Source organism: Hemitrygon akajei, chromosome 4 (genome assembly GCF_048418815.1).
Source record: "Hemitrygon akajei chromosome 4, sHemAka1.3, whole genome shotgun sequence".
Lineage (NCBI taxonomy): Eukaryota > Metazoa > Chordata > Chondrichthyes > Myliobatiformes > Dasyatidae > Hemitrygon > Hemitrygon akajei.
The window spans coordinates 77,371,272-77,395,559 of record NC_133127.1 but is presented as its reverse complement, the minus strand read 5'-3'; the positions used below and the strand labels follow the sequence as shown (position 1 = coordinate 77,395,559).

The window sequence follows — 24,288 nt, the reverse complement described above, 5'->3', positions numbered from 1 at the left end:
ATAACAACTTTACATTGTGCTTCATCATGGAATTGTGCTTGCTATCACAAAAGCCAAAGACTATGCAGCTGGGTTTTTGAATGGCAAACTAGTAGAGAAATAAATCATTTATTCATATTTAAAGTCGATCAATTGAAATATTTATCTAGCTCTTCTAATCAAATACTGATAAACTATTTATAGCAGCTTTTTATTTCAGAGTTACAACATATTTTGCTTTTGAAACAGACTTTTTTTTATAAAGTGGAATCTCAAATGTTAACATTTGCAAGACATTTATGGGTACTTCATTACTTTATGTTTGCTTGCAAAATAGTCAGGCAAAAATCACCACAGTGGATTCCAGTTAATTGGGACATATTAGGACCTGTACATTTGAACCAATTAATCAGCTGCCCCAATTCGCTGAAAATTCCTGGAAATCGTTAAAAGGGTTAAAAAAAAAACAAATTACTGTTTAACTGAATAACAAATTATGTATTTAAATGAAATATTGAACAAATTAAAACACTACAAATATTTCTACAGGACTATAAAATTGGTGTATTAGTTTTCAATAGTTATCGATGGAGGAATTCATCCAGTATACATGCCATATTCTTTTGATTGACTGTGAATGAATAAAATCAAAGCAGACACCTAATGCAAATAATGGATTCCTTCATTGCTTTCCTACATGAAGTAGTGTCGTAATCCAATAATACATTTCCTGGCATCCTGTTTAGTCACCAGCTAAAGATTAGATGTGTCATCTTCAACAATTTATGTACCAAATTACCTGGATTTCTTCTCCTTGGTTAACCTTTCCTCTTCCCTTACCCACCTGATACCATTTGCTATTATCCCTCACTTAATTGGTTCTACTTATTAGTCTCTGTCTCAACCACTTCCCTCCCCCACCCAGTTCTATCTGCCTAGTGTTTTTTCCTCTTGTAGTTCCCATCTTCTGCCTGCCAGTCTCACCTCTCCCCCTCACTTCTACATATAGGCCATCTACTTCCCACACTCTGATCCAGAGCAGGGTCTCAACTGGAAAAGACCATTTCTCTCTCCCCCCAGAGTAGCTGCTTGGCCCACTGAGTCTACCAGCAATTTATTTTTTGCATAGACATGGGATGATAAATGGCATGTGCATGACACTTCGTATTTTCAAGAAAAGAAAGAAGTTTGAACAAGTTTATCATAGGCTAATCCTCTAACCTCAGGGGCACCACAGACCAGAAGCATAATTGTTCTAACTATACAAGTACAGGTTGATCTTCTATAATCTGGCACCATTGGGACCTGAGGAGTGCCAGATTAGTGAAAATGCCTAATTACAGAAGGATCACATTAAGCAATAGCTATTCTGCCTCATCATACCTTTATAATATCATGTAAATCAGTACAAGTTAGATAATAATGAAACAGATATTAAATGAGTAGCAAGTGAAATTTTAAAGTAATATACTGTACAGGCACAGATAAAATAAAGGGTCCAGGTAAATGTACAGGAATTAACTTATACAAGACAGTTGAGCACTTCCACTTCTAAAGTGAGACGTTTAATATACCTTCAGGCAAAGTTACATGTCTGCAAGTGTGGGGTTGTCAGGATCATTAACATCTTCATCTTGAAAAATGAGTGAAGCATGAGGAACTGGTGCTGAAACTGGCACAACAGTTTCTTCAAAAACTGTTGATGATGGTGGCAGCACATTTGGGTGTGCAGAAGCAGAAGTCGGAGAAAGGAGGTCTTCCATACGCCATATTTCACGTGACCACCAGGCGGCCAGGGATTCGGCACTGGGCTCTTCCCTCTTCACTCGCAGTTACTGAGGGAATCCTTGTTAGTTTATTTTCCTCCGCTTAGTAATATGCTTAAATTCAGCGGGTCGCCATGTCTGATCTGAGGTCGTAGCAGAAGAGAACGGAGCATCGGCCGGGCGACGCTGAAGGGCAGTGCGCGAATGCCGGCAGGTGGACCAACCCAGTGCGCACCAGCTCCCCCGCCACTGGCGGGTGAGACAGACAGGTGCTGGGTGGCCACACCTCACGCAAATATTATTAATAAATGCAGGAAGACAAGCAGGAATCGCCTGTCTGTGCTTACAAGAGCGCACCAACACGTGAACAGATCTAGCGCAACCAAAACAATGCGCAGCAGATTGGTATGGTGGCCCAAGAAATTTGAAATTACAGTTGTGCAGAAAATGTGAAATCAGTGCCGGATTATCGAAGGAACCGGATTACAGGCAGTCGGATTAGTGAAGGTCGACCTGTACTGTGACAAAAAGAACAAGCTAAAGACTACAGAGGCGTTCGAGAGATACTAAGGCTTGCTTAAAGCAGGTTTAGGCAGGTGGGTACAAATTAGGTACTTGAATACAAGAAATACATGAGAACACTTAAGAAAAAAATCAGAAAGGCCAAAAGGAGGCACAAGTAAATTCAAGCAGACAAGATCAAGGAGAATCCCAAGGGCTTCCTACAGAGATGTTAAGCGCAAAAGGATTGCAAGGGACAAACTGGTCCTCTGGAAGATCAAAATAGTGTACAATGTACTGTGTATGTTAATCAAAATGGCTTCTTTGTTCTGTTAAGAGTAGGAATGCTTCTTTGTATGATAAGTGCTTTCTCTCGCAGTTGTTTAGCATTGGACTTGCTGATATCTGGATTGTATTCATTTGTTGACCAATGGGGAATGTTATTTTGTCTTGTGAGGTTGGGAGCTTGGGGGTTTTCGCGGTCTTTTCAGGGGAGTCGGGAAGAAGACGCCGAGGAAGGTGGACGTGCGCCACACTGCTCAGTCAACCACCCGGGTGGTCCCAGGTGCAAGGACGTGGAGGTCTGAGGAAAGTGACTAGGGGTCGCATGGTTCGATGGTTGAGCTCCAACGATGTGCACTAAACTGACTGAACTTTGATAAGTTGGCGCCTTTATTTTATTTTCCTTCATATATATTGTATTGCATAGTACTCTTTTAGTTTTAGTAAAATCTTTAAAGTGTATTCCATAACGGTATCTGGTGTGAGTTTGATATGGTGTGTGCGCATAGCATAAACTTGATTCTCACAGCACCTGCGTGTACGGGAGGTGGGGTTGGTGTGTGGCTGGATCTCCTTTTCCCCTAGACATATACCAGCCTGGTGGGTAAGTGTTACAATAGTAATCTATGCATGGACCCAAAAGGGATGGAGAGATCTTAAATAGATTTTTTTGCATCAGTATTTACTCAGAAGACAGACATAGAGTCCATGAGGCAAACCAGCAGGCAGGTCACAGACCATATAGAGACTACAGAGGTAGTAAATGTAGTAACTACCTCAATGTAGTGAGATGTTTGCTGCCTTGAGTCAAATCAGGGTGGACAAATACCCAGGTGCTCCCTTGGAACCTATAGAAGGCAAGTGCAGAAACTTCAGGGGTATTTAAATCATCCTTAGCGACAGGTGAGTACCAGAGGATCGAAGGATAGCTAATGTTGTTCTGCTGTTTCAGAAAGAATAAACCAGGAAATTATAGGCCAGTGAGCCTGACAACAGTTGAGGGGAAGTTATTGGACCAAATTAATGAGTATTTGGATAGATAGGGATTGAATAGGGATAGCTATCATGGCTTTGTGCTTGAGGCCCAAGTTGAAGTATTGTGTGCAGTTTTGGTCACCTAACTACAGGAAAGACATAAATAAGATTAAAAGGGTATAGAGAAAAATTACAAGGATGTTGCAGGGACTGGAGGACCTGAGGAAAGACTGAATAGTTTAGAACTTTATTCACTAGAACGTAGAAGATTGAGGGGAGATTTGATAGAGGTATACAAAATTATGAGGGATATAGATAAGAGAAAATGCAAACAGGCTTTTTCCACTGAGCAAACACAAGGAAATCTGCAGATGCTGGAAATTCAAACAACAACACACACAAAATGCTGGTGGAACACAGCAGGCCAGGCAGCATCTATAGGGAGAAGTGCTGTCAACGCGGCCCGAAACGTTGACAACGCTTCTCCCTATAGATGCTGCCTGGTCTGCTGCATTCCACCAGCATTTTGTGTGTGTTTTTTCCACTCAGGTTGGGTGGGACTGCAGCTAGAGGTCATGGGTTATGGATGAAAGGTGAAAGGTGAATATTTAAGGGGCACATGAGGGGAAACTGCTACACTCAGAGTGGTGAGAGTATGGAACAAGCTGCTAGCACAAGTAGTGGATGCGACTTCGATTTCAACAAGAACTTTGAATAGGTAACACAGATGGGATGGGTTTAGAGGGCTATGGTCCAAGTCGATGGTCGATGGGACAAGGCAGTTTAAATGGTCCAGTACAGACTGGATAGGATCAACGGCCTGTTTCTGTGATACAGCACAAACAAGCCCTTCACCCACCGAGCCATGTCCCCCAGCAATCCACCTATTTAACCCTAGCCCAATCACTGGGCAATTTACAATGACAAGCTAGCATACTAGTTGGTACATCTACATGATTTTACCTAGTTAATTTGGACTGTGGAAAAGCGGAGGACCTGAAGGAAACTCATGTGCACATAGAAAGAACATACAAACTTTCTTACAGAGGATACTGGAAATTATTTCCAATGCCCCGAGCTGTAACAGCAATGTGCTAACTGCTACACTATCAATGATTATGACGTTATTGTAAAGGATACTGTTGCACAGTTCTTCAGAAGACCAAGCCCTCGCTCACATAAAAGACACCAGTCATTATGTTTGAGCTTTGTACTGTTACACCTGTGCCCCCTCCTTTTTGAGAATCGCAAGATCACTATTAATTCAGGTCAGGAGATCCAGGAAATGAGAGAGAGACGTTTGGAATGTCTTGGTCCCTCGGCGATACAAAGCTACGGGAAACGGCCATTGTCTCTTGGAGACGGAATTGTGTATTGAGTACAGTGCTATTTATTTGAAGCCCTCAGGGAATGACCAAAGGTGGGCTGGTTAAGGGGAGGCATCCCTCCACCCTGATTGACATCTGAGACCCTGTGAGTCAGGATAAAAGAGGGTCTGGGGGAACAGCCCCTTCAGACGCACCAGAAGACACGCTAGAAATCCTGTAACAGCGTAATAGCGAAAGCCGGTGGAAAGTCCACGTGCGTCCTTTTCCATTTGCCTCGGGATTGGTGGGCCTTGCCACGGAAGGACGGCTTTAGCTAACCACAAAGGAGAAATCAGCCCCAACGACTCTCGAAGGATTGACATCATAAAAGGAATGGGCAAGTTTTAATCTCTCTCTCTTGACTCCAACCAAAGACTGCAGCCGGCAGCTTGAATGAACTTGAGTGACTTTTATATTTCCATCGGACAATACATTATCCCCTAGACAACGATAGAGTTATTTCTTATTGATTATTATTATACCCGCGCGTTTAGATTTAGTATTGACGACGTATATTATCTGTATGGTTGCATTGATATTATTTTTGTGTATTTTTATCAATAAATACTGTTAAAAATAGTACCATCAGACTTCAACGGACCTCTCTATCTTTGCTGGTAAGTGATCCAGTTACGGGGTACGTAACAGTACAAACATACTTACTTGCAAGTAATATATCCAGCACTGCAAAACTGGACATCCTGAGGGGCAAGTCACAGTTGACTGACAGAAGTACATGCAGAATTGTACACACTACTGTACATGTTTTGCCAACTTAAAATCAACTGTGCATTTTTTCCTCTAACACATTAAAGATAGATAGATAGATAGATAGATAGATAGATAGATACTTTATTCATCCCCATGGGGAAAGGCAGATAGTTTACAGCTGTTCTAAGCTCAAAGCAAGGAACAACAAACTTCCAAGCCCATGATGCCCTGCTTGTTCAGACTTGAACAACTCTATCTTTTGTTGTATGTACAATTTAGATTTCCTCAATAAAATTGTGAACCATCAACAAAAAATATTACCGAAACATGCAGAATGACAGCCCAAGTATCATTTAGGAAGCAAACCATGATTATAATTCACAAACCACCTGACTAAACTATATTGGAAACATTTGATATTTTGAAAAATGAATTAAAAAAAATTAATACTACACCTCTCTGATGACATCCAAACTTCAAAATTAATAACATTATAATTATTTTGTTTTAACTCTGTTATGTTGTATTTCATTTAATCTGAGAGTCACTGGCATTGGTGTGGCAAACAAAAACAATATGACATGTCAATACTTTGGAAAATAAAAGTTTCATAATCATTAAGCAACCTAAATTTTTATATGCATAAACATTAAGATATCCCATGTTTCCATTTTGAAATCAAAATGAGTTCAGTAACATTCAGGCTGACAAAAAAGTCAGGTAAATCTGGTTTGGGGCAGGGGCAGATACAAAAGCCAACAAACATACAAAACCTACTTCACTTATCCACTTTAATCTCTTACTGATAAACTGGCTCCCATTAAATGACAGTTTAACAGACTCTGGTGGAGACTTGAAAGAAAATGCAAATAGATCATGCATCTAGCATACTTCTGGTGAAAGTCTATTGTTTATACAACTTCACCACAGCCAATACTAGTGTAAATTAAAAACATAAAGCTTTTACTTATTAGATTTTAAAACTGTGATATGATTTTATCTAGTTAATGTCAAAGATTTTTGTGTAAAACAAATGCAAATACTAAATATATTTTAATGATACAAACTCAAAATTTTCAAGAGTGACATTTTGCTTAAAAATAATAAAAGCAAAAATGTATGGTTATTGTTTCATTTAAGGAATTAGATTTACAGTTCTACATGTAAAACTATGTCAGGTTATATTAAAAAATCAGTTTTATTCAAGATAATTCAAACAAACTTAATATCAACATTTTACAAGCAATTGCCAAAATAAAATTCTATTAGCCATTTATAATCTATCAAAACTTTATACTATAAATATCCACATGATAATTAGATTTTAATAATAGTTTCCACAAATAATCTACAGATAGGAAAATTATTAAACCATGAAATATTTATTACCATATCATGAGAGGGTCATTTATTGGAGTGGGCAAAGTGCCTCTCAATTATCTTTGTTATATTGACTAAGATTTAGGTCTTCCACCTAAACTCACCACCAGGAATCCCCATTTTCCACTGATGGTCAGAGCATCCTGAACCCAATCAGGAAGAACCAGTGTTACAAACAATATTACTGAATCACTGGAAATAGCCCAACTAGTAAAATATCCATCCCCAACATTTGAAAGCATTAAAAAAAAGGTAATGGAAAAATCATTGCAAAATCCCAAGTAGCCAGAAATGTATTGTGTTAAATAACATTAAACAAGTGAAAGAGCTGCAGTGTATATGACACAAGTTCCCAGGCCCTGACATACAATTGAGACACACCTAACGTCCTATCATGTCCCTAAACCAATGTACTTTCATAAAGTCATGTTCATAAAATTGGCTTTGCAAAAAGTTGCATTCATATTTCATCTTGTCCCTATTTCCCCCAGTTGTTGTTGCCACATCTCATATTAATACATTAATTGGCAAAATCTCACAAACAAGGCAAGTAGTTTTCAGATATTTTAATTAAATATTATTGGTTAATTTACATTGGCTGAAAGTAGTTTTTTTTTACTATTTTATTAACTATTTCTAAATATCTCTGATCAACAGAGGCACTTAGAAAAAATGGAAATGGACTTTTGGCAATGCAAACAGGACACGGGGAACTCTGCGGCAGTTATAGTGTGTGCAACTACAGGCACACTGTAAGAGGCAAATATCAATCATGAGCTAGAAAAAAACATTACAACAAAAATAATCAAAAAATAAAACAACTTACCTTCTTCCTCCTATCTTCTGGCAAGTTGGGGACTTGCACATTTGGATAAGCATGTGCTAAAGTCTCCATGTTTTCATTTTGAGCATAACGCTCTTACTTTTTTACACTTTCTTAAAATTCATAAAAGGCAGCTAAAGGGTATTTTTAAAACCACTTCACCAAGGTCAAGCAATTAAATTTATGGAACCGACATAATTTACTAGTAATACTTAGCCCATTTCTATAATATTCGTTAGTTTCAGAAATTCCTTTGATATGTAAAGCAAATAATTTTAGCTTTACAAAATATTGTAGCCACTGAAACAGGGAAAAATGTTTGAGCAAAAATCCCCAAGAATCACTTAACCAGGACATATCTGCAAACAAATGTTCTAATCTGATGATAACTATTGCAGATATGTTCCAAATCAAAAGCTTTGTATCATTTACCCACACAATTTATTAATCTACTTTTTCATATTGATAAAACTTTTGAGAATTACCAGCTGTTTCAACAGCAGCATCTTCTGCAGATTCCATAGTAGAAACCACACTGACAGCATCCGTAGGAGGAGTAACAATTTCACCTCCAACAGCAATCAGAGGTTTTTTTGGAGCAACCACAACACTCCTAAAAAAAATAAATTGTTAACAATCAATCATACAGAAGTAATTTGACTGATAACTTACATAGTATAACACAAAAATATCCCAAGAAATTCACACTAGTAATTTTATTAAGCATTTAAAAAATATTTAACCATTGTACTCCTTCATGCCTGTTCTACATTCAAAGAACAAGACGCTCAAGCTGGGTGCAAACACACCATTCAAGCATAACATCCTGTTCAACTGCTTTTGAGAAATATGCATGTTGAATGGCAAGTGTGTATAATATTGGTAACATTCAAACAATACTTTTTCACAATCATAACAGTGAAAATTGATGTATTTCAGTCTCCCATATTGAGTGCTATGTGCAACTGAAGCAGCAGATATTTTGCTTCCATTTGACCAGTTGTTTAGTGTTACACTGTAATAACACACAAAATACAGCCTTCACATTAATTTTTGTGGTGGAAAGAACAATTTTCACTTCAACCTCAATTAATAAAATTCTTCAAATATCAGAAATTGAAATACATTTATTACAATATTCTAGAAATAGAGATCACTCTGCATAAAAGTCTGAAGGCTAAAAACTTCAGGTATCATGGTCAATCTCTACATATCCAAATGTTTTTCCTATATCTCAGCTTCCATCATTTCTTCCTTGTAGACCAGCCAAGATGAGGGTCCAATCAGTTGGCAAATTTTTAAACATACACCTTCCTACTGTATAGTTTTCACAACTAAAACAGCACAGAAATTTATCTATTGGTAACTCACTTTCAGAAAATGTCAGGTATTTCAAGACCAAAAAAAGTGCAATTTACTACCTAGGATTCTATATTATGCCAGATAAATAACTAGAGTCATCCAATTGCTTGAGACTTGCAAGCTCATTCAGAACAGAACAAGTACCAAATTTTGATAAGGCTCCACCCATCGGTGGTTAAGGTAAAGGTAAACTGCACAATGACCTTTTTAAAACATAGTTCAGTTCTATAGTTTGTATCTATGTAATTATGTTAATAACTGCCATTGTATTTGCACTGTGTACTCAAGACTATGGCTTCAATCCCTCCAGTATTTAGTGGGAAAACAGAAACAATGAACTTATGGCAAATCACAAGAGGCCGTGGCACAGCAGAGCTGCATATCATCAGTACACATGTAAAAACTGATGCTGAGTTAGTGGATAAGGTGCTGAGGATGAGATACTGGTAAGCAATTTAGAGAAACTTTAATGGAAATTTGTCATCAAAATCCATTGATTTGTGCTTATCAGGGGAATAAAAGAACAACACACCTAAGAGGTAAAACCATATCACATTTCTTTTTTTTTTAAAATGTTTTAACAAGTAAGAAAATCAAAGTTTCTTGTTTTAAATGCAAAGTTTATTGAGACACAAAAATCCAGCTACCAGGGGAAGTCCTTAAAACTGATAAACGTTTGACGCCACAAGTGCTCATGGTTAATCAGAATTTAATGCACGTCTAGACTGTATTTGAATCCATTTATGCAGTTTCTACTTCCACAAGTAAAAATGCATAATCTCATTGTAACATTCATTTCATCAGACTTGATTGCTGGTTTAAAAAGATAGCCTGAAATTAATGACTAGCTACAATGTCTAGACAGCAATTCTTGTGCAACTTGTAAGATTATCAAGTCATGGATAATACTTGCTAAAGTTTCAGACATCTTTCGTAATCACAACTTTGTTTTGGTTGTCTCTCTTAATGAAAAATAGAAAGGTCATATCATAACAGTTGTATGAAAAGAAACAGTATGAAAGATATTACGAAATGTATTAGTAACGCTTCCTAAATTTATATTCCTAAGAAAGAGCAACTAATCTTTCAGGAATCAGGGTAACTATCTAAAGTTACATAGTCACATGTAACTATGTTACATAGTCACATGTAACTATTTGCACATGTGAGGAACCTAAAGCATTACAGACCATGCATATATGTGGCTTTTGGTGTGACAATAACCACAAGTAATTCCTCACAAATTGCATAAAGAATGTCCTTAAACATTGTAAGTAATAATAATGCATAAATAAATGTCCCAAGCAAGAATATTGAAAATTAAAAATATACATGAAGTTGGTTAGCTATAATACAATACTCATCCCATAAGCTTCAAGTAGTTTTGAGAATGGGAAGGGAAGAGCAGAAATTATTGGCTTTTCTAATTGCAAAATTTCCAGAAACACTGAACTGCAGAACAAGTTACACTATGTACTTCAAAAACAAGGCATTTCCAGTGAGAATCTTATCTGTATAGATAAGATGAAACTCTAATCTAAAGCAATGGAGACAAATTTTGAGCTCTTGAGATTTTGGTTTATATACTCTATCAGCCATGCGTCCAAAAAAATGTGCAACACAAATAATTATTTGTTTATTTCAAAATTAATTTGAACGAAACACCATTTGTAAGGCCTTATTAGATACAAACCTTTAAAGCAAAATAGTTTACCCTTCATATCTTCTGATGTTATTTTTATTCTAAAATGATTGTAACAGTTCTGTCCTTAAATCATCTGCCCAGCCTCCCTTTTAGTCAGACTCCTGGTCTGGTACAATGACAAATGGGGTAGACAGTCCATCATGAATATCTCTGTAGCACATGCTGCATAGGAAACGCAGGAAACAGGTTGTTTCACTGCTTTTTATAAGAATAGATTTCATAAAAAGAAAAAAAATGAACGTCAACCAGGTTGCTAGTCTATAGAATTAAAATATTATAACAGCAAAATATTAATAAGCCCCTCCACCAAAGCCACGTTTAATCTAAGTATTTGACATCATGAAGTATATGCCACAATCCCTACATCTTTCCACATGAATTAAATTAATTATTTGCCTGTTGGCTACAACATTACTGTAAAATGGTAATCCTTGTATGTCAATAAAGACTTGAAATTTAACTATATTGGCAATTTAATAGATATTTTGTGGTATTGGTAAATCTGTATCAGACCAATTACAAGTTCTACTAATGAAATTTTAAGTTTAAGTATTATATACTGATTATAGGAAATAATTTCCTGTTAGAATTCTTTCATGTTTAGAGACAAGCCTAATCGACAAAAATAATCATTAACAGAATTATATAATGCAATAATATGCACAAGTGACCAATCTTTGCATTTGGTCTGCTCTACAAGGTGGGTAAAACTAAGAACAAGCATACTTTTAATTTAAACACAAGGGAAGATACAAGTTTCCATCAAGATAACAACAAACATCCAGAACCTACTCACCAATGATGTGAATTCTCCATATCAGATAACAAAATTTTGCCACTGAATTGAACCAAGATGCACCTTGTTTAAAAGTCTACAAAAATGCGACACTCAGCAGACAGCACTCACTAAGCTGTTACTGTATGTTTTCCAGCTATGGCTGGCAGTAGATGTTGATAATCCTTAAGATATGAGGAGAGTTCAGATTTCTGACATAGCATTCCTTAGATAAATAGAGGATCAGAGAGATGTCTTGAAATTCCCATAGATACAACACTGCCAGGCTATTGAAAGAAGTCTGCATTTAACTAGGTGTCTTTTCCATAGAGACATTATAATTTGGCGAGTCAGCAAGTTAATGCTGGTCCAACATAATGAATTAAATTTAAAACAGATTTAAAACCTTCTATTCACATTACCAATATCTAAGCATGGAAAATAACAATTACAAAATCTCCTAAGTCCCTACAGTTAGCAATTTCTCCATTTATTCTTTAACAATTTAAACATTTAATGTAAATGTCTGCCATTGTACAAGGAAACATTTTCCAACTAAGATTAAACCTTAAAGTAGTTATTCACCATTATAACACAAGTACTTAAAACTTCCTCAGTGCTCTAATACTGGGAACAAGATTTGTCCAAAATCAAGCACTCTAATTAAATCATTGAGTCAAATTGCACTAAATGGCAAACAAGTAAAGCAAATATATCCTTAAAAAAGCACTTTAAAGAATATTTGTCTTCCCCTTGTTAACTTCTCTATTCACATTATACCAATGATTAGAAGAATAAATTTGCTTTAAAGGCCTCAAACTTGGGAAGTTGTTTTCCTCTTGCAGCAACAATCTTACTGGTTCATGTTGAGGTATGCTTCCAAGAGAGGAAAAAAAGTAAACATCCAATAACCACCCAAGAGATTGGGTCCACTTTTGATCTTTGATAATAGGTATGTGCATGCTATTCTATGACAAAGGCATCTTTCTTTCAACTGATGTCATCGGAACCATGGCATTTTCTTAACCCAAGGACACAATGAGAAAGTTGCCACCCAATAATTGCTTTCACATAGATTAAATATCCAAAATAAACCACAAAATGGGCCTTGCATTTCTAGATCTCAAAAGTGAAAATAGCAGAAACATTAAGCAAGTGAACCAACAGCACTGAAGTCAATATATCAGTGAAGTTATAACATATAAGCATAATAAATGTCCCATTATCATCTCCTACCCCAATATTTATAAAAATTCCCTGAGAAGCACTGAATGTTGGCGAAGCATTATTGCCACTGAAAATAGGAGGATATTGGCTGGAATTACTTTTAGAAGACTTTCATTCAGAAGGTTGAGGGCAAATGTAAATCACCTTATTCTGAAGAGTTTTGTATCCTGATAATATTTTAGTTCAGCAGGGTTTTTTTTCCATATTATTCCCTTGCATCTGTCCAAATATTTCTTTGATCATCAGGCAGAAGGTACCATAGCAATACCACAAGAACTGTTAGGATGGGAGACAGCATTTTTGCCAAGGCTGTAAGACTTCTGAACTCCCTGCCACTACCCAGGTCTCATCACTTATAAAGCACCAGTAGCATTATATTGTTTACTGTTTAAACTTGTAACAATTCACCTTATTATTTAAGTTATTTGGGGTAATATTACTTTATGTTAAGTGTGTGACTTGTATGTACTGTGCACCTTGATCCAGAGGAACACTGTTTCATTTAGTGGTCTATATGTATACAGTTGAATGACAATAAAGTAAACCTGGACTTGATTATGAATGGAAACATAAATTCTGCAGAACCATAAACTGATAGCATACACAAATCATGGTGTTGCATACAGGCAATGATAATTTAACTAGCATAAGAATCCAAACCCCCAAACATTTTCCTTATTATGACCTGAAGATACATAAACTAGCAGCTTTTCAATAAATACCATTGCCCAGATGTGATCCCAAAAAGACTTTCAGAAACTAGCGAATGAGGGGAAAACTGATATTCTTCATTTCTGTCTTGGATGAAGGATTAGTAGAACCTCCATTTCTGGATTGTAATAATTCATGTGGGATGCCTCACTAAAATTTATTGGCTATCAAAGTCTAAGTGAGTGATCCCCAAGCAGACAACATCCTTGCTTGAAACAGGCATCAATATTTTGCACAGTCACATCAACAGACAGGTTGGGCGGGTGAGGGGGGGGGGGGGGTGGAAGAAGAAGAGCTTTATTTTAGGAAAGTATACAAAAGCAGTTGTGATCTCAAGATCCAAGAAAAAAATACCGTAAACCCCTTCTGACAAAGGTTTGTTCCACTTGATTTTCCTCCTGTTTCTCAATTCTGGAAACTATTCACAGCCAGACAAGTTTCCTAAGGTCTTAATCAATAAGCCACATTGATCCATCTGGAAACTGTAGCTCATTATTATTAAATAGACAAGTCCAAGACACAATTACCAATAAGCCTGTGGCTGATGCCTTCAGGTATGCTTTCAAACCAGAATGGCTATTTCTTACCAGTTACCCAGCATTATAAACATTTCTCTTATTTTTGCAGTTGAAAGACTTGCTAAAATAGATAGTGGTCTATCTAAATCCGCATTCACCAATTCCAAACACAACTCTGAAAAGCAAAGGAACTGAAGATGCTGGATATTTGAAGTAAATTTTAAAACAAAATGCTGGAAATGTTCAATAGATTGGGGAGTTAAAGGAGTAGAGGAATTAAATTTCCCAAATATTATCTGGCGCCACTTTAGTCTAGTAGCCATAGTGGGAATGGAGGTCTTACAGTTTATCCAGTAATGTTTGCTGAGCCAGCATGTAGATAGATCAACTCAGAGGGGGTAACAGGACCTATTCTAAGGAATTTAGCCACATAAGTGGTTGAAGTGGCAACAGGAGAAATTGGTGTTGTGACCATAGTGCTGCAAGCTTCAAGGTAGTTATGGAAAGGGGTAAGTCGCATTTTCAGTCTGTATCATGTCTTCAGCTTCCACTGCAAGTTATTCATCAGGGATATTATCTCAGTTTCTCTTCATCAGTATAGCTGAAGGGAGATATCATACAGTTTCATAATATCTTTACACATTCCTTTATCTAAATTCTACATTGCCCCATCAAACCAAAAACCATTTCCACAACAACTGGGTCCTCACCCCATCAGATATGTCTTTTATTCCATTCAACTCTTGCTCATCCCCTCTGCAGCTTAAAACGAACTTCCTTTCTCTTTCCCAATTCTGACAGAGGGTTGTCAATCTCAAATGTTAATTCTATTTTTTTCCCAGTGCCCTTCCTATGAGGGATTTCCAGCATTTTTTTTAAATTTCAGATTTCTCATAGGAAATTGACAACATGAAAATTTTAAAAACTATTTCCCCCTTCTGCCTTAATTAGTGGGGTCACATTTATTACCCTCCAAAAACCTCTTCACCTCCACAAGAACCTTTTTGGAACTTAGTGAATTGTGTACGTGTTTGGACTGTGAGAAGAAACAAGGAGGACATACAGACTCCAAATAGAACAGTGCCGAAATTTAACTCCAGAATGCTCCAAGCTGTAAAAGGGTCAGATAATCGCAACGCTACCATGGCACCATATTTTGTTGTGTCCATATGTAATTGCATTAAATAAAAAGGAAGCAGAAAGCAGAATATGTTGATGCAGTTACAGAGACAGTGCAGTTCAAAGGTACAAAGTACAAGGGCCACAAAGTAGTAAATAGGGAGATCAAAAGTTCAAGAGTTCATCTTTTAACATACAAAAGATCTGCTCAGGAGTCTAACAACAGTGGGACAGAAACTGCCCTTGAGTCTGCTAATTCGTGAGCTTGGGCTTTTGTAATATCTGCCAAAACCACGATAGAGAATGACCAGAGTGGGGCAAGTCTTTATTATGTTAGCAGTGGGAAATACAGAGTAAATAGGAGGAAATAAAATTATTTGTATGATAGACTGGGCCGAGTTAACAAATGTCTGCAACTGTTTGCTTGTTTCTAAACTTTCTCAAATCCATGTTGCAGTAAAGATGGAGAGAACAAAGGATGGAAATGAAGAGAATTTGAATGATAATTATATCCAGGTAGGACTTTGGAGTTGTTTTTTTCGCATTTCATGTGTCTGCATTGGGAGATGAATGAATGAAAAACATCAATGCTGCAACTTCAAGAAACTATATAGTTGTTGCTAGAAACATGAAAGAAAATTCAGAAAATACACATCAAGTCAGACAATACCTGAGGAAAGACAAAAAAACACATGACAAATTAGTGACTTTATATCAGAACTAGCCAGTTTTGACAGAAACTGGAAATCATAGATGAGTTGGTTATCTGAAACTGTTGAATTACATGCTGTCTTCTTGCTGCTACTATCAAGGAGGTGGTACAAGACCCTTCAATTCACAATGACTAGGTTAAGGAACAGTTACCCTCGAGCCATTGGCACCTGAGCAAGCGCAGGCAACTTCTCTCACAACACTGAATTGATCACTGAAAAAAGTTTAAAATTAATTTATTATCAAAGTACTTATATATCACCATATACAACCATGAGACTCATTTTTTTGTGGGCATACTCAATAATTCCATAATAGAATAAAACTCACAACAGTATCCATGAAAGACTGCACCAACTTGGCATTCAACAAGCGTGCAAAAGACAAACTGTGCAATTACAAACAGAAAGAAATAATAATAATAAATAAGCAATAAGTATCAATAACATGAGATGAAGGGACCTTCCGAGTCTATTGGTTGTGGAACGTTTCAATGATGGGGTAATTGAAGTTGAGTAACGCTATCCCCTTTGGTTCAAGAGCCTGATGGCTGAGGGGGTACTAACTCTTCCTGAACCTGCTAGTTTGAGTCTATGGACAGGTACGTGGAGCTTAGAAAAATAGAGGGCTATGGGTAGCCCTAGGTAATTTCTAAGGTAAGGACATGTTCTGCACAACTTTGTGGGCCAAAGAACCTGTATTGTGTTGTAGGTTTTCTATGTTTCTAAGGCTCCTGCACCTTCTTCCCGATGGCAGCAGTGAGAAGACAGTATGACCTGGATGGTGGGGGTCTCTGATGATCGATACTGCTTCCCTGCAACAATGAGAAATTCAAAGTTGCAATAATACTGAGGAATTCAAATTTGCTGACCCCTTCCATCTCTGATCAGTCGATGAGGACTGGTTCATGGACCTCTGGTTTCCTCTTCCTGAAGTCCATAATCAGATCCTTGGTCTTGCTAACAATGAGTAAGAGGTTGTGGTAATGGCACCACTCAGCTAGAATTTCAATCTCCCTCCTATATGCTGATTCATCTCCACTTTTGACTCAGCGTACGACAATGGAGACATCAGCAAATTTGAATATGGCATTGGAGCTGTTCTACGCACAGAGCAAAGCAAGTAGAGCAGAGGGCTAAGCTCACAGCTCTGTGGTGCAGCGGTACTGAGAGATCATGGAAGAGATGTTGTTGCCAATCCAAACTGACTGGGGTCTGCAAATGAGCAAATTGAGGATCCAAATGCACAATAATGTATTGAGGCAAAAGTCTTGAAACTTAGCAATTTTGAGAGGATGATGGTATTGAGCTGTAGTCAACAAAGAGCATAATGATGTATGCATTTTTGCTATCCAGATGTTCCAGGGTTGAGTAAAAAGCCAATAAAATGGCAAATGCTGTGGAACTGTTTCTCCGGTAGGCAAATTGGAGTGGATCCAAATCGTAAGAGTTGATATTTCATGTTTTATCACCAACTCTACAATTTATTTTCTCGGGACTGTTTATTTATTTATTGTTGTATTTGCACATTTTGTCTACTTTTGCACATTGGCTGCTTGTTACTCTTTGTGAGCAGTTTTTGGTTGATTCCATTGTATTTGTTTTCCTGTGAATGTCTGCAAGAAATTGAAACTCGGTAGTATTTGATGACATATATGTACTTTGATAATAAATTTACTTTGAACTTTAGTTTTGAGTGTCGAGTGCTGTAAGATGCTTAAACACCATTTTTTGAGCTTGTGTTGCTTTTGCTAGAAGATTTAAGGAAATATGGTCAGAAATGTCAGAGTAGGAGTGTCATGAAGAATTAAACTAACAACTGGAAACACTAAAATTTAAATGTTTAAACTTAGTTCAGTACATTAACATTAAAGTTTAACACCAATACTGGGAAATGTGGAGATCTAATCTTATTGCCTTTGGGGTATATTTCATGTATTAAACGTGCCCATGTTCAGACTTGTTTTTTTTATTCATTTCATTTGGATTGCATGATGATAGCTGGTTATTTGCAAATTAGAAGTTCCACAAACCATGAAGGACAGAATAGGTAACAAATCATACTGATAATCTCAAGTGGAATCATAAATTAGTTTTTTTAAAAATTTAACTAGCCTGTTGGTTCTACAGCAACACACACAAAATGCTGAAGGAACTCAGCAGGCCAGGCAGCATCTATGGAAAAAAGTGCAGTCCATATTTCAGTCTTTTGAGTGTGTTCCTCAGATTTCCAGCATCTGCAGATTTTCTCTTGTTTGTTGGTTCTGAGCATAGTCAAAACAATCATTTAATCACCAAGTGCTTTCCAAGCAGAAAGCCAACAGAAACACATGTTAAGCAATTGCACAGCAGTCCTATCTTTAAGTATTTGTTTCTCAAGCAACTGATGTCCACCAGGAAAGATTAATAGCAATTTCAAATGTAAATCACTGAGTAATTTGGGGCAATTCACAAGATGTTGGCTGCTCATTATAAATTGTCAGGAGTGTGGTAATCAGGAAAGGAAAAGGTTGCCACATTTACTTAACCTCATTTGTTCCTACATCATTAACTTACATCCTTAGTGGAGTATTTAGTGAATAAGGCAAATTTTAGAAGCTTTAGATATCAATTTTAGACAACATATTTCATGCAATAATTATCTGAATCAATAATAGTGACTTTTTTTTGGTTGACAGACATTATTGGCACAGATGATTTGATGACCCTGGTATTCCTGGGAACTTAGTTTCTGGATACAAGTAACCTCTGACATTTGAATTTTTTCCCCAAAGAAATAGTCATTAAAAACATTTGAAATACTTTATACTTCCATTGTAAGGCAACAATCCAGTACTACAGTAATGTAATTACTTCGCCAAGTTAAGGTTTCTGGAGATGCTTTTTGCCCATTTATGAGGTAAAATTTAAAATAACATTTATGAACTATATGCAATAACACTTAATTTTAAAGCAAACAAAAATCACAGAAATTGTCATCACCATATTTACCTGTCAAAAGAACGGAACTGAACAGATTGCTCTCCTAGTGCATCCCCAGTAACTCCCAAAAAGGATGGTCCTAATAGTGCCATATCTACTTCAATATTATCTGTTGGTGCATTCACCAGGCTTCTTAGGATTTCCTTCACGGTGACATTTTTCCCTTGTGATGCAGTTGACACAGTAGAAGTACTTTTATTTTCAGAATTACTTCCATTTTCACCTTTAGTTTCTTGTGAATGTGACTTCTTAACCTCTGAAGACAGAGTTGACAGAAGTTCACTCATTGCATCTGGACCAGTGCTGACAGTCTCAGGTTTACTAGTTCCTAAATTGGAAATCGTATTTAAAATCTGTTCTTCTCCAATACCAGAGTCCCTTCGAATTGGTGCATTGGATGCATCAGCATTTGCTGCTGGAGCAGCCAAACCTAATGAATCTTTTCCATCTAAAAAAAAATAAATTTCAAAGTTAACATAAAAATGGCTATAAATTGTAATATGACCCAAATTTAATCTGTATGCACTGACAACCCCCATTGACAGGCAGTGCTAGAGAATGGTCAAACTCTTAACTGCATTTTCACTATGCAGAAATATTCATAAGTGACTCAAGTCCTGGATGATTACCAACCAAGCAGAGCCAAATTTCATAGTCTATTGTATCATTGCTAGTGCAGAACAACTTGCATTTCAAAAGAAAATTGTACACTACTAGCTCTCCCAATAGCAATAACATAGTAGAAGAAAACACCTGGCAGTGAGTGGTCCGGGTAAGTTTAAAGCTGCTTGCATTAGAGACAAGTTCACCCCATGAAGAGGATTAATCCTTCTTTTAACCAGAATAATCAAACACATTACCTACCCCACAACATTCCCAAAACCTATCTCCAGTTCCCTCAACCAATTATAGCTAAGCACTTTTGTATGGAATAACAAACTCCAAGTTGCACAATGAATTTCTAATTGAGCACCAAATAGCATGGAGACCATCTCATGGGTCCTCAGATTCTTACTATCAAATTAATTGATTTCAGTGGTAAAATGGTCCATTTGGTAGGAAAAGATGGAACACAACCCTTAAGGAAATCAAAATCAACTCTTCATAAAACCAGAGCAGATTTCAACCATTTGGCCCATCAAGTCTGCTGTTATTTAATCATGGCTGATTCATTTTCCCCATTTGTCTGCCTACGCCCTGTAACCTCTGGTGCTCATACTAATCAAGAACATAGCACTTTCTGCTTTAAATGTACCCAATGCTTTGGCTTCTGTAGCTTTCTGTTGTAATGAATTCCATAGATTCACCATCTTCTGACTGAAGAAATTCCTACTAAATGGACATTCTTCTATTCTAAGGCTGTGTCCTCTGGTCCTAGACCACCCTGTTATTGGAAATAATCTCATATCCACTCTATTTAGGCCTTTCAATATTCAATAGTTTTCCATGAAATTCTCTCCCTCACCGCCCCCCCCATCATTCTTCTCAGTGATTACTGACCCAAAGCCATCAAATGCTCCTCATGCATTCACCCTTTCATTTCCAGAATCAATCTCATAAACCTCCTCTGGACTCTCTTCAATACTGTACATCCTTTCTTAGATAGACAGCCCAAAACCAGTCAGACCACATTTGGGGTATTTGAGAAATGCCTTGTAAACTTCGGCATTACATCTTTGCTTTTATATTCCAGTTCTCTTGAACTGAAGGTTAACATTGCATTTGCCTTCCTTACTACTGTCTCAACCACAAGTTAACCCTCAGGAAAGCCTGCATTAGGTCTCCAAAGTCCCTTTGCACCTTTGATTTCCCTATTTGCTCCCCATTTAGAAAATAGCTGATGCCTTTATTCCTTCTACCAAAGTGCCTTTCCATACATTTCCCTACGCTGTATTCCATCTGAGACACATGCCCATTTTCCCAATCTGTTCAAGTCCTCCTGCAGGCTGGCTGCTTTCTCAATTCTACCTGTGCCTCCAGCTACCTTTGTATCACCTGCAAACTTAGCTACAAAGGGGTGAGAGGGTTACCAGGATAGGGAATAGGAAAGAGAAGTGGGAGGGAGAAGAGATCATCAGAAACAGAAGAAATCAATGTTCATGCCATCGCATTGGAGGCAATCTAGACTATGAGGTGCTGTTCCTCCAACCAGAGTTTTGGCCTCATCATGGCTGTAGAAAGCCATGTCGTAATCCAAATGGTAAAGCAAATTGAAATGAGTGGCCACCGGGAAATCCTTCCTTTTGCAGCAGTGTGATGATACTCAACAAAAGCTGTCCCACAATATGTGTTGAGTCACACCTACATAGAGGTGGATGGACCAGATACAATAAATTAAAAGAGGACATCTCAAATGTTCTAGAATGGAAAACCTAACCCTGAGAACAGATGCTATGTAGATGGTGGAATTAAGAGAAAGGAAGAGTATTTTTAACAAGTGATAAGGTTTTGTCAACATTTTGGTCTGAAAAGGAAGAGTTGAGAAGCCACAATAAGAAGGATTGGGGAGATGGAAGAGAACAAGATGGTAAAGTAATAGATGAGACCAGGTGAGGGGGAAGGCTTTCTCCAGCATTTATTCAAGTACTTAAGTTCCTCCAACGTTTTATGTGTTTTGCTCAAGATTTCTATCATCTGCAGATTTTCTCATGTTTATGCTACCTTCCTTTGTATACTGTGTGCATTCAAATATAACAACTTCAACTCTGTATTTACCACTCTTCTATTCAAATTTGTCTCCATGCTGCCTAAAGTTAAATTCTTATCCGTTTCTAAACTCTGTCTTTATTCTGGAGATTTCTGTAACATCTCTTGCATTCTCCTTTCCTTTTTCTTTATTCATATTTTTCCAAGCTTGTTGACCCTATTACTTTCTTTTGGTCCTGTGTTTTCAGTATAGTACCAAAATCAGCATGATCTTTTAAGTAGTGAAATTCAGACTTATAGTTCAATTATACTTGCATTCTTCTCACAGTTAAATACCACCAATTTGATGGCAAGCATTAAGGATTTAAAATTCAACTTGTCCTTGGTTGAACTATTGTATAATTGCTACTTTGATTAATTTAGGAACTGTTTCCATAAATTTAAGGTCTAAGTAACATCTACAAAGTATAAAGTTTACAGATAAAATATTTGGAGTACAAATCTGGTACCAGTATTCTTTTATTGCAAACCTTTCATTTAAATACAGTTAGTCTTACTCTTCAAATGAACCAGCTTTTAAACACTCAATGAATTGAAATGAAATATATCTGGCTAGCCATGATATGGTGACTGGAACAAATTTTATCAACTTAAAAGGACTCACTTGCACTTGTTCACAATCCATAGAAGTTAAGAAGGGGGATCTCAGCATTAACAAAAAAGTTACAGTAACTAAGAAATGTTTTCCTCAAATTACTTGAAATTGATAAAGTGCACATGCTTTGGGGAACCTGCTTGTTTGCATCTATGAGCAAGAAAATTGGTGAAATTGCTCCTGTGATTCTGAAGCCTGATTGATCTGCCAAATGTGCAAATATCAAACTGTGAAAAATGACAACAAACAGCTAACAGCTTGAAATTATCCCGAATCTAGGAAAGCAACAAATCTAACCTGTGCTTGAGGTAGCCCCATTTACGTTGTCAGTACTTCTGACAGACTGACAACGAGATACCTTTCTTTCCTTTTGAGGTTCCAGAATTTCTCGATACTTTGATACCATCAGTACGGAGATGAAGTAAACCACAGCCAAGGCAAGAAACTGAGCCTGCTTGCTGTCCTCCTATAAAAAGAACAATTTATATAAAACATAATTTTGCTTAAGTCACTTCAATACAAAGCAGAAAAGAAATTACTCAGCAAATTACACAACATTAAAAATATTGGATAAGCAATACTATTTCTTAAATACCTCAAATGCAAAATAATTGAATTACATTCATTAACACTATTAAAACCACAAAAGTCCCTTAATATAGCAAAATGTCTGAAGACAAGAATGTTATTGAACAAAACAGCACGCCACTAAGGAGATATTGACTCAAAACCTATTAACCCCATCATTCCCAGAATCATCCTCATGGACTTCTTCTGGACTCTCCAATGACAACAGATCCTTTCTGAGATATGGGGCCCAAAACTGTTGACAATACTCCAAGTGCAGCCTAACTAGTGTCTCATAAAGTCTCAGCATTATCTCCTTGCTTTTACATTCTATTCCCCTTGAAATAAATGCCAACATTGCACAGATTCAACCTGTAAATTAACCCTCTGGGAGTCTTACACAAGGACTCCCAAGTCCCTCTGCACCTCTGATGTTTGAACCTTCTCCCCATTTAAATAATAGTCCGCACTGTTGTTCCTTTTACCAAAATGTATTATCATACTTTTCCCAACACTGTGTAAGTCTGCCTCTTTTTGCCTCTAATTTGTCCAAGTCCTTTGTAATAACCGCAAACTCTGCCACAAAGCCATCAAATCCATTATCTAAATCATTGATAAACAATGTGAAAAGCTGTGGCCCCAATACTGACTGCTGAGGAACACCATTAGTCACCTGCAACCAACCAGAAAAGGCCCCTTTCATTCCTACTCGCTACCTCCTGCCTGTCAGCCATTCCACAATCCATGCCAGTATCGTTCCTGTAATGCCATAGGATTTCATCTTGGACAGCAGCCTCATCTGTGGCACCTTATCAAATGACTTCTGAAAATAACTTAATTAACTTCAAGACTTCCATGATTGATTATGCATGCAAGGAAGTTCTTGAAATGGTACTTATTATCATTTAATTACCAAAATTCCCATGATTCTGATCTACAAGAACTGAAGCGTTTGGACAGTATGGTCAAAGGTAGCTACTCAGGAGCATTTGTTACTTGTCATATCTTCAGCTTCCAAGTCTTAAACTCTGCAATTCCCTTCCTGAACTTCCCAACCTCTATCTCTCTTGCCTCAATTGAGTTGCGCATTCTTCCATTAAGTCAAGCTAATTTATCTATATCAGAATTTTGATCATCTTCCCTCTTTATGTGCCTCAGTAAAACTCCTCTGAAGAACCTTGTGACATATGGTCATAGTTTATAAAATAAATGTGTTCTTTCCCCCATAATGTGACTGGATCTACAGAATATGCCCAAATAAATATTAGTTACTTTCCAATACCATAGACAGGTGGAAGCCAAATCATTGAGCATATTTAAAGCAGAGTTTCATAGATTCTTGATTAATAAGGACATCAAAGGTTACAGGGAGAAGGCAGGAGAATGGGTTTGAGAAGCATAATAAATCAGCCACAATGGACCAGCAGAGAAGACTTGATGGGCTGAATGCCCTAATTTTGCTCCTATGTCTTACAGTCTAAAAGACTTGTCAGAAACAAATGCACAAGGAAATTTCTTTAGATTGAA

General features: G+C 37.1%; 1 protein-coding gene across 2 annotated transcripts in view; it reads right to left on the bottom strand.

Annotated features, from left to right (window-relative positions):
• lrba (LPS-responsive vesicle trafficking, beach and anchor containing) overlaps window positions 1–24,288 on the bottom strand; it is an 807,866-nt gene that overhangs the window by 602,144 nt on the left and 181,434 nt on the right. For both annotated transcript variants that reach the window (XM_073042906.1, XM_073042907.1), the window contains exons 28-30: window positions 22,492–22,660; window positions 18,903–19,341; window positions 8,270–8,397 (exon numbers count right to left, since the gene is read on the bottom strand). In XM_073042906.1, coding sequence (XP_072899007.1) covers window positions 8,270–8,397; window positions 18,903–19,341; window positions 22,492–22,660 — 736 coding nt within the window. The remainder of the gene's footprint in view (window positions 1–8,269; window positions 8,398–18,902; window positions 19,342–22,491; window positions 22,661–24,288) is intronic.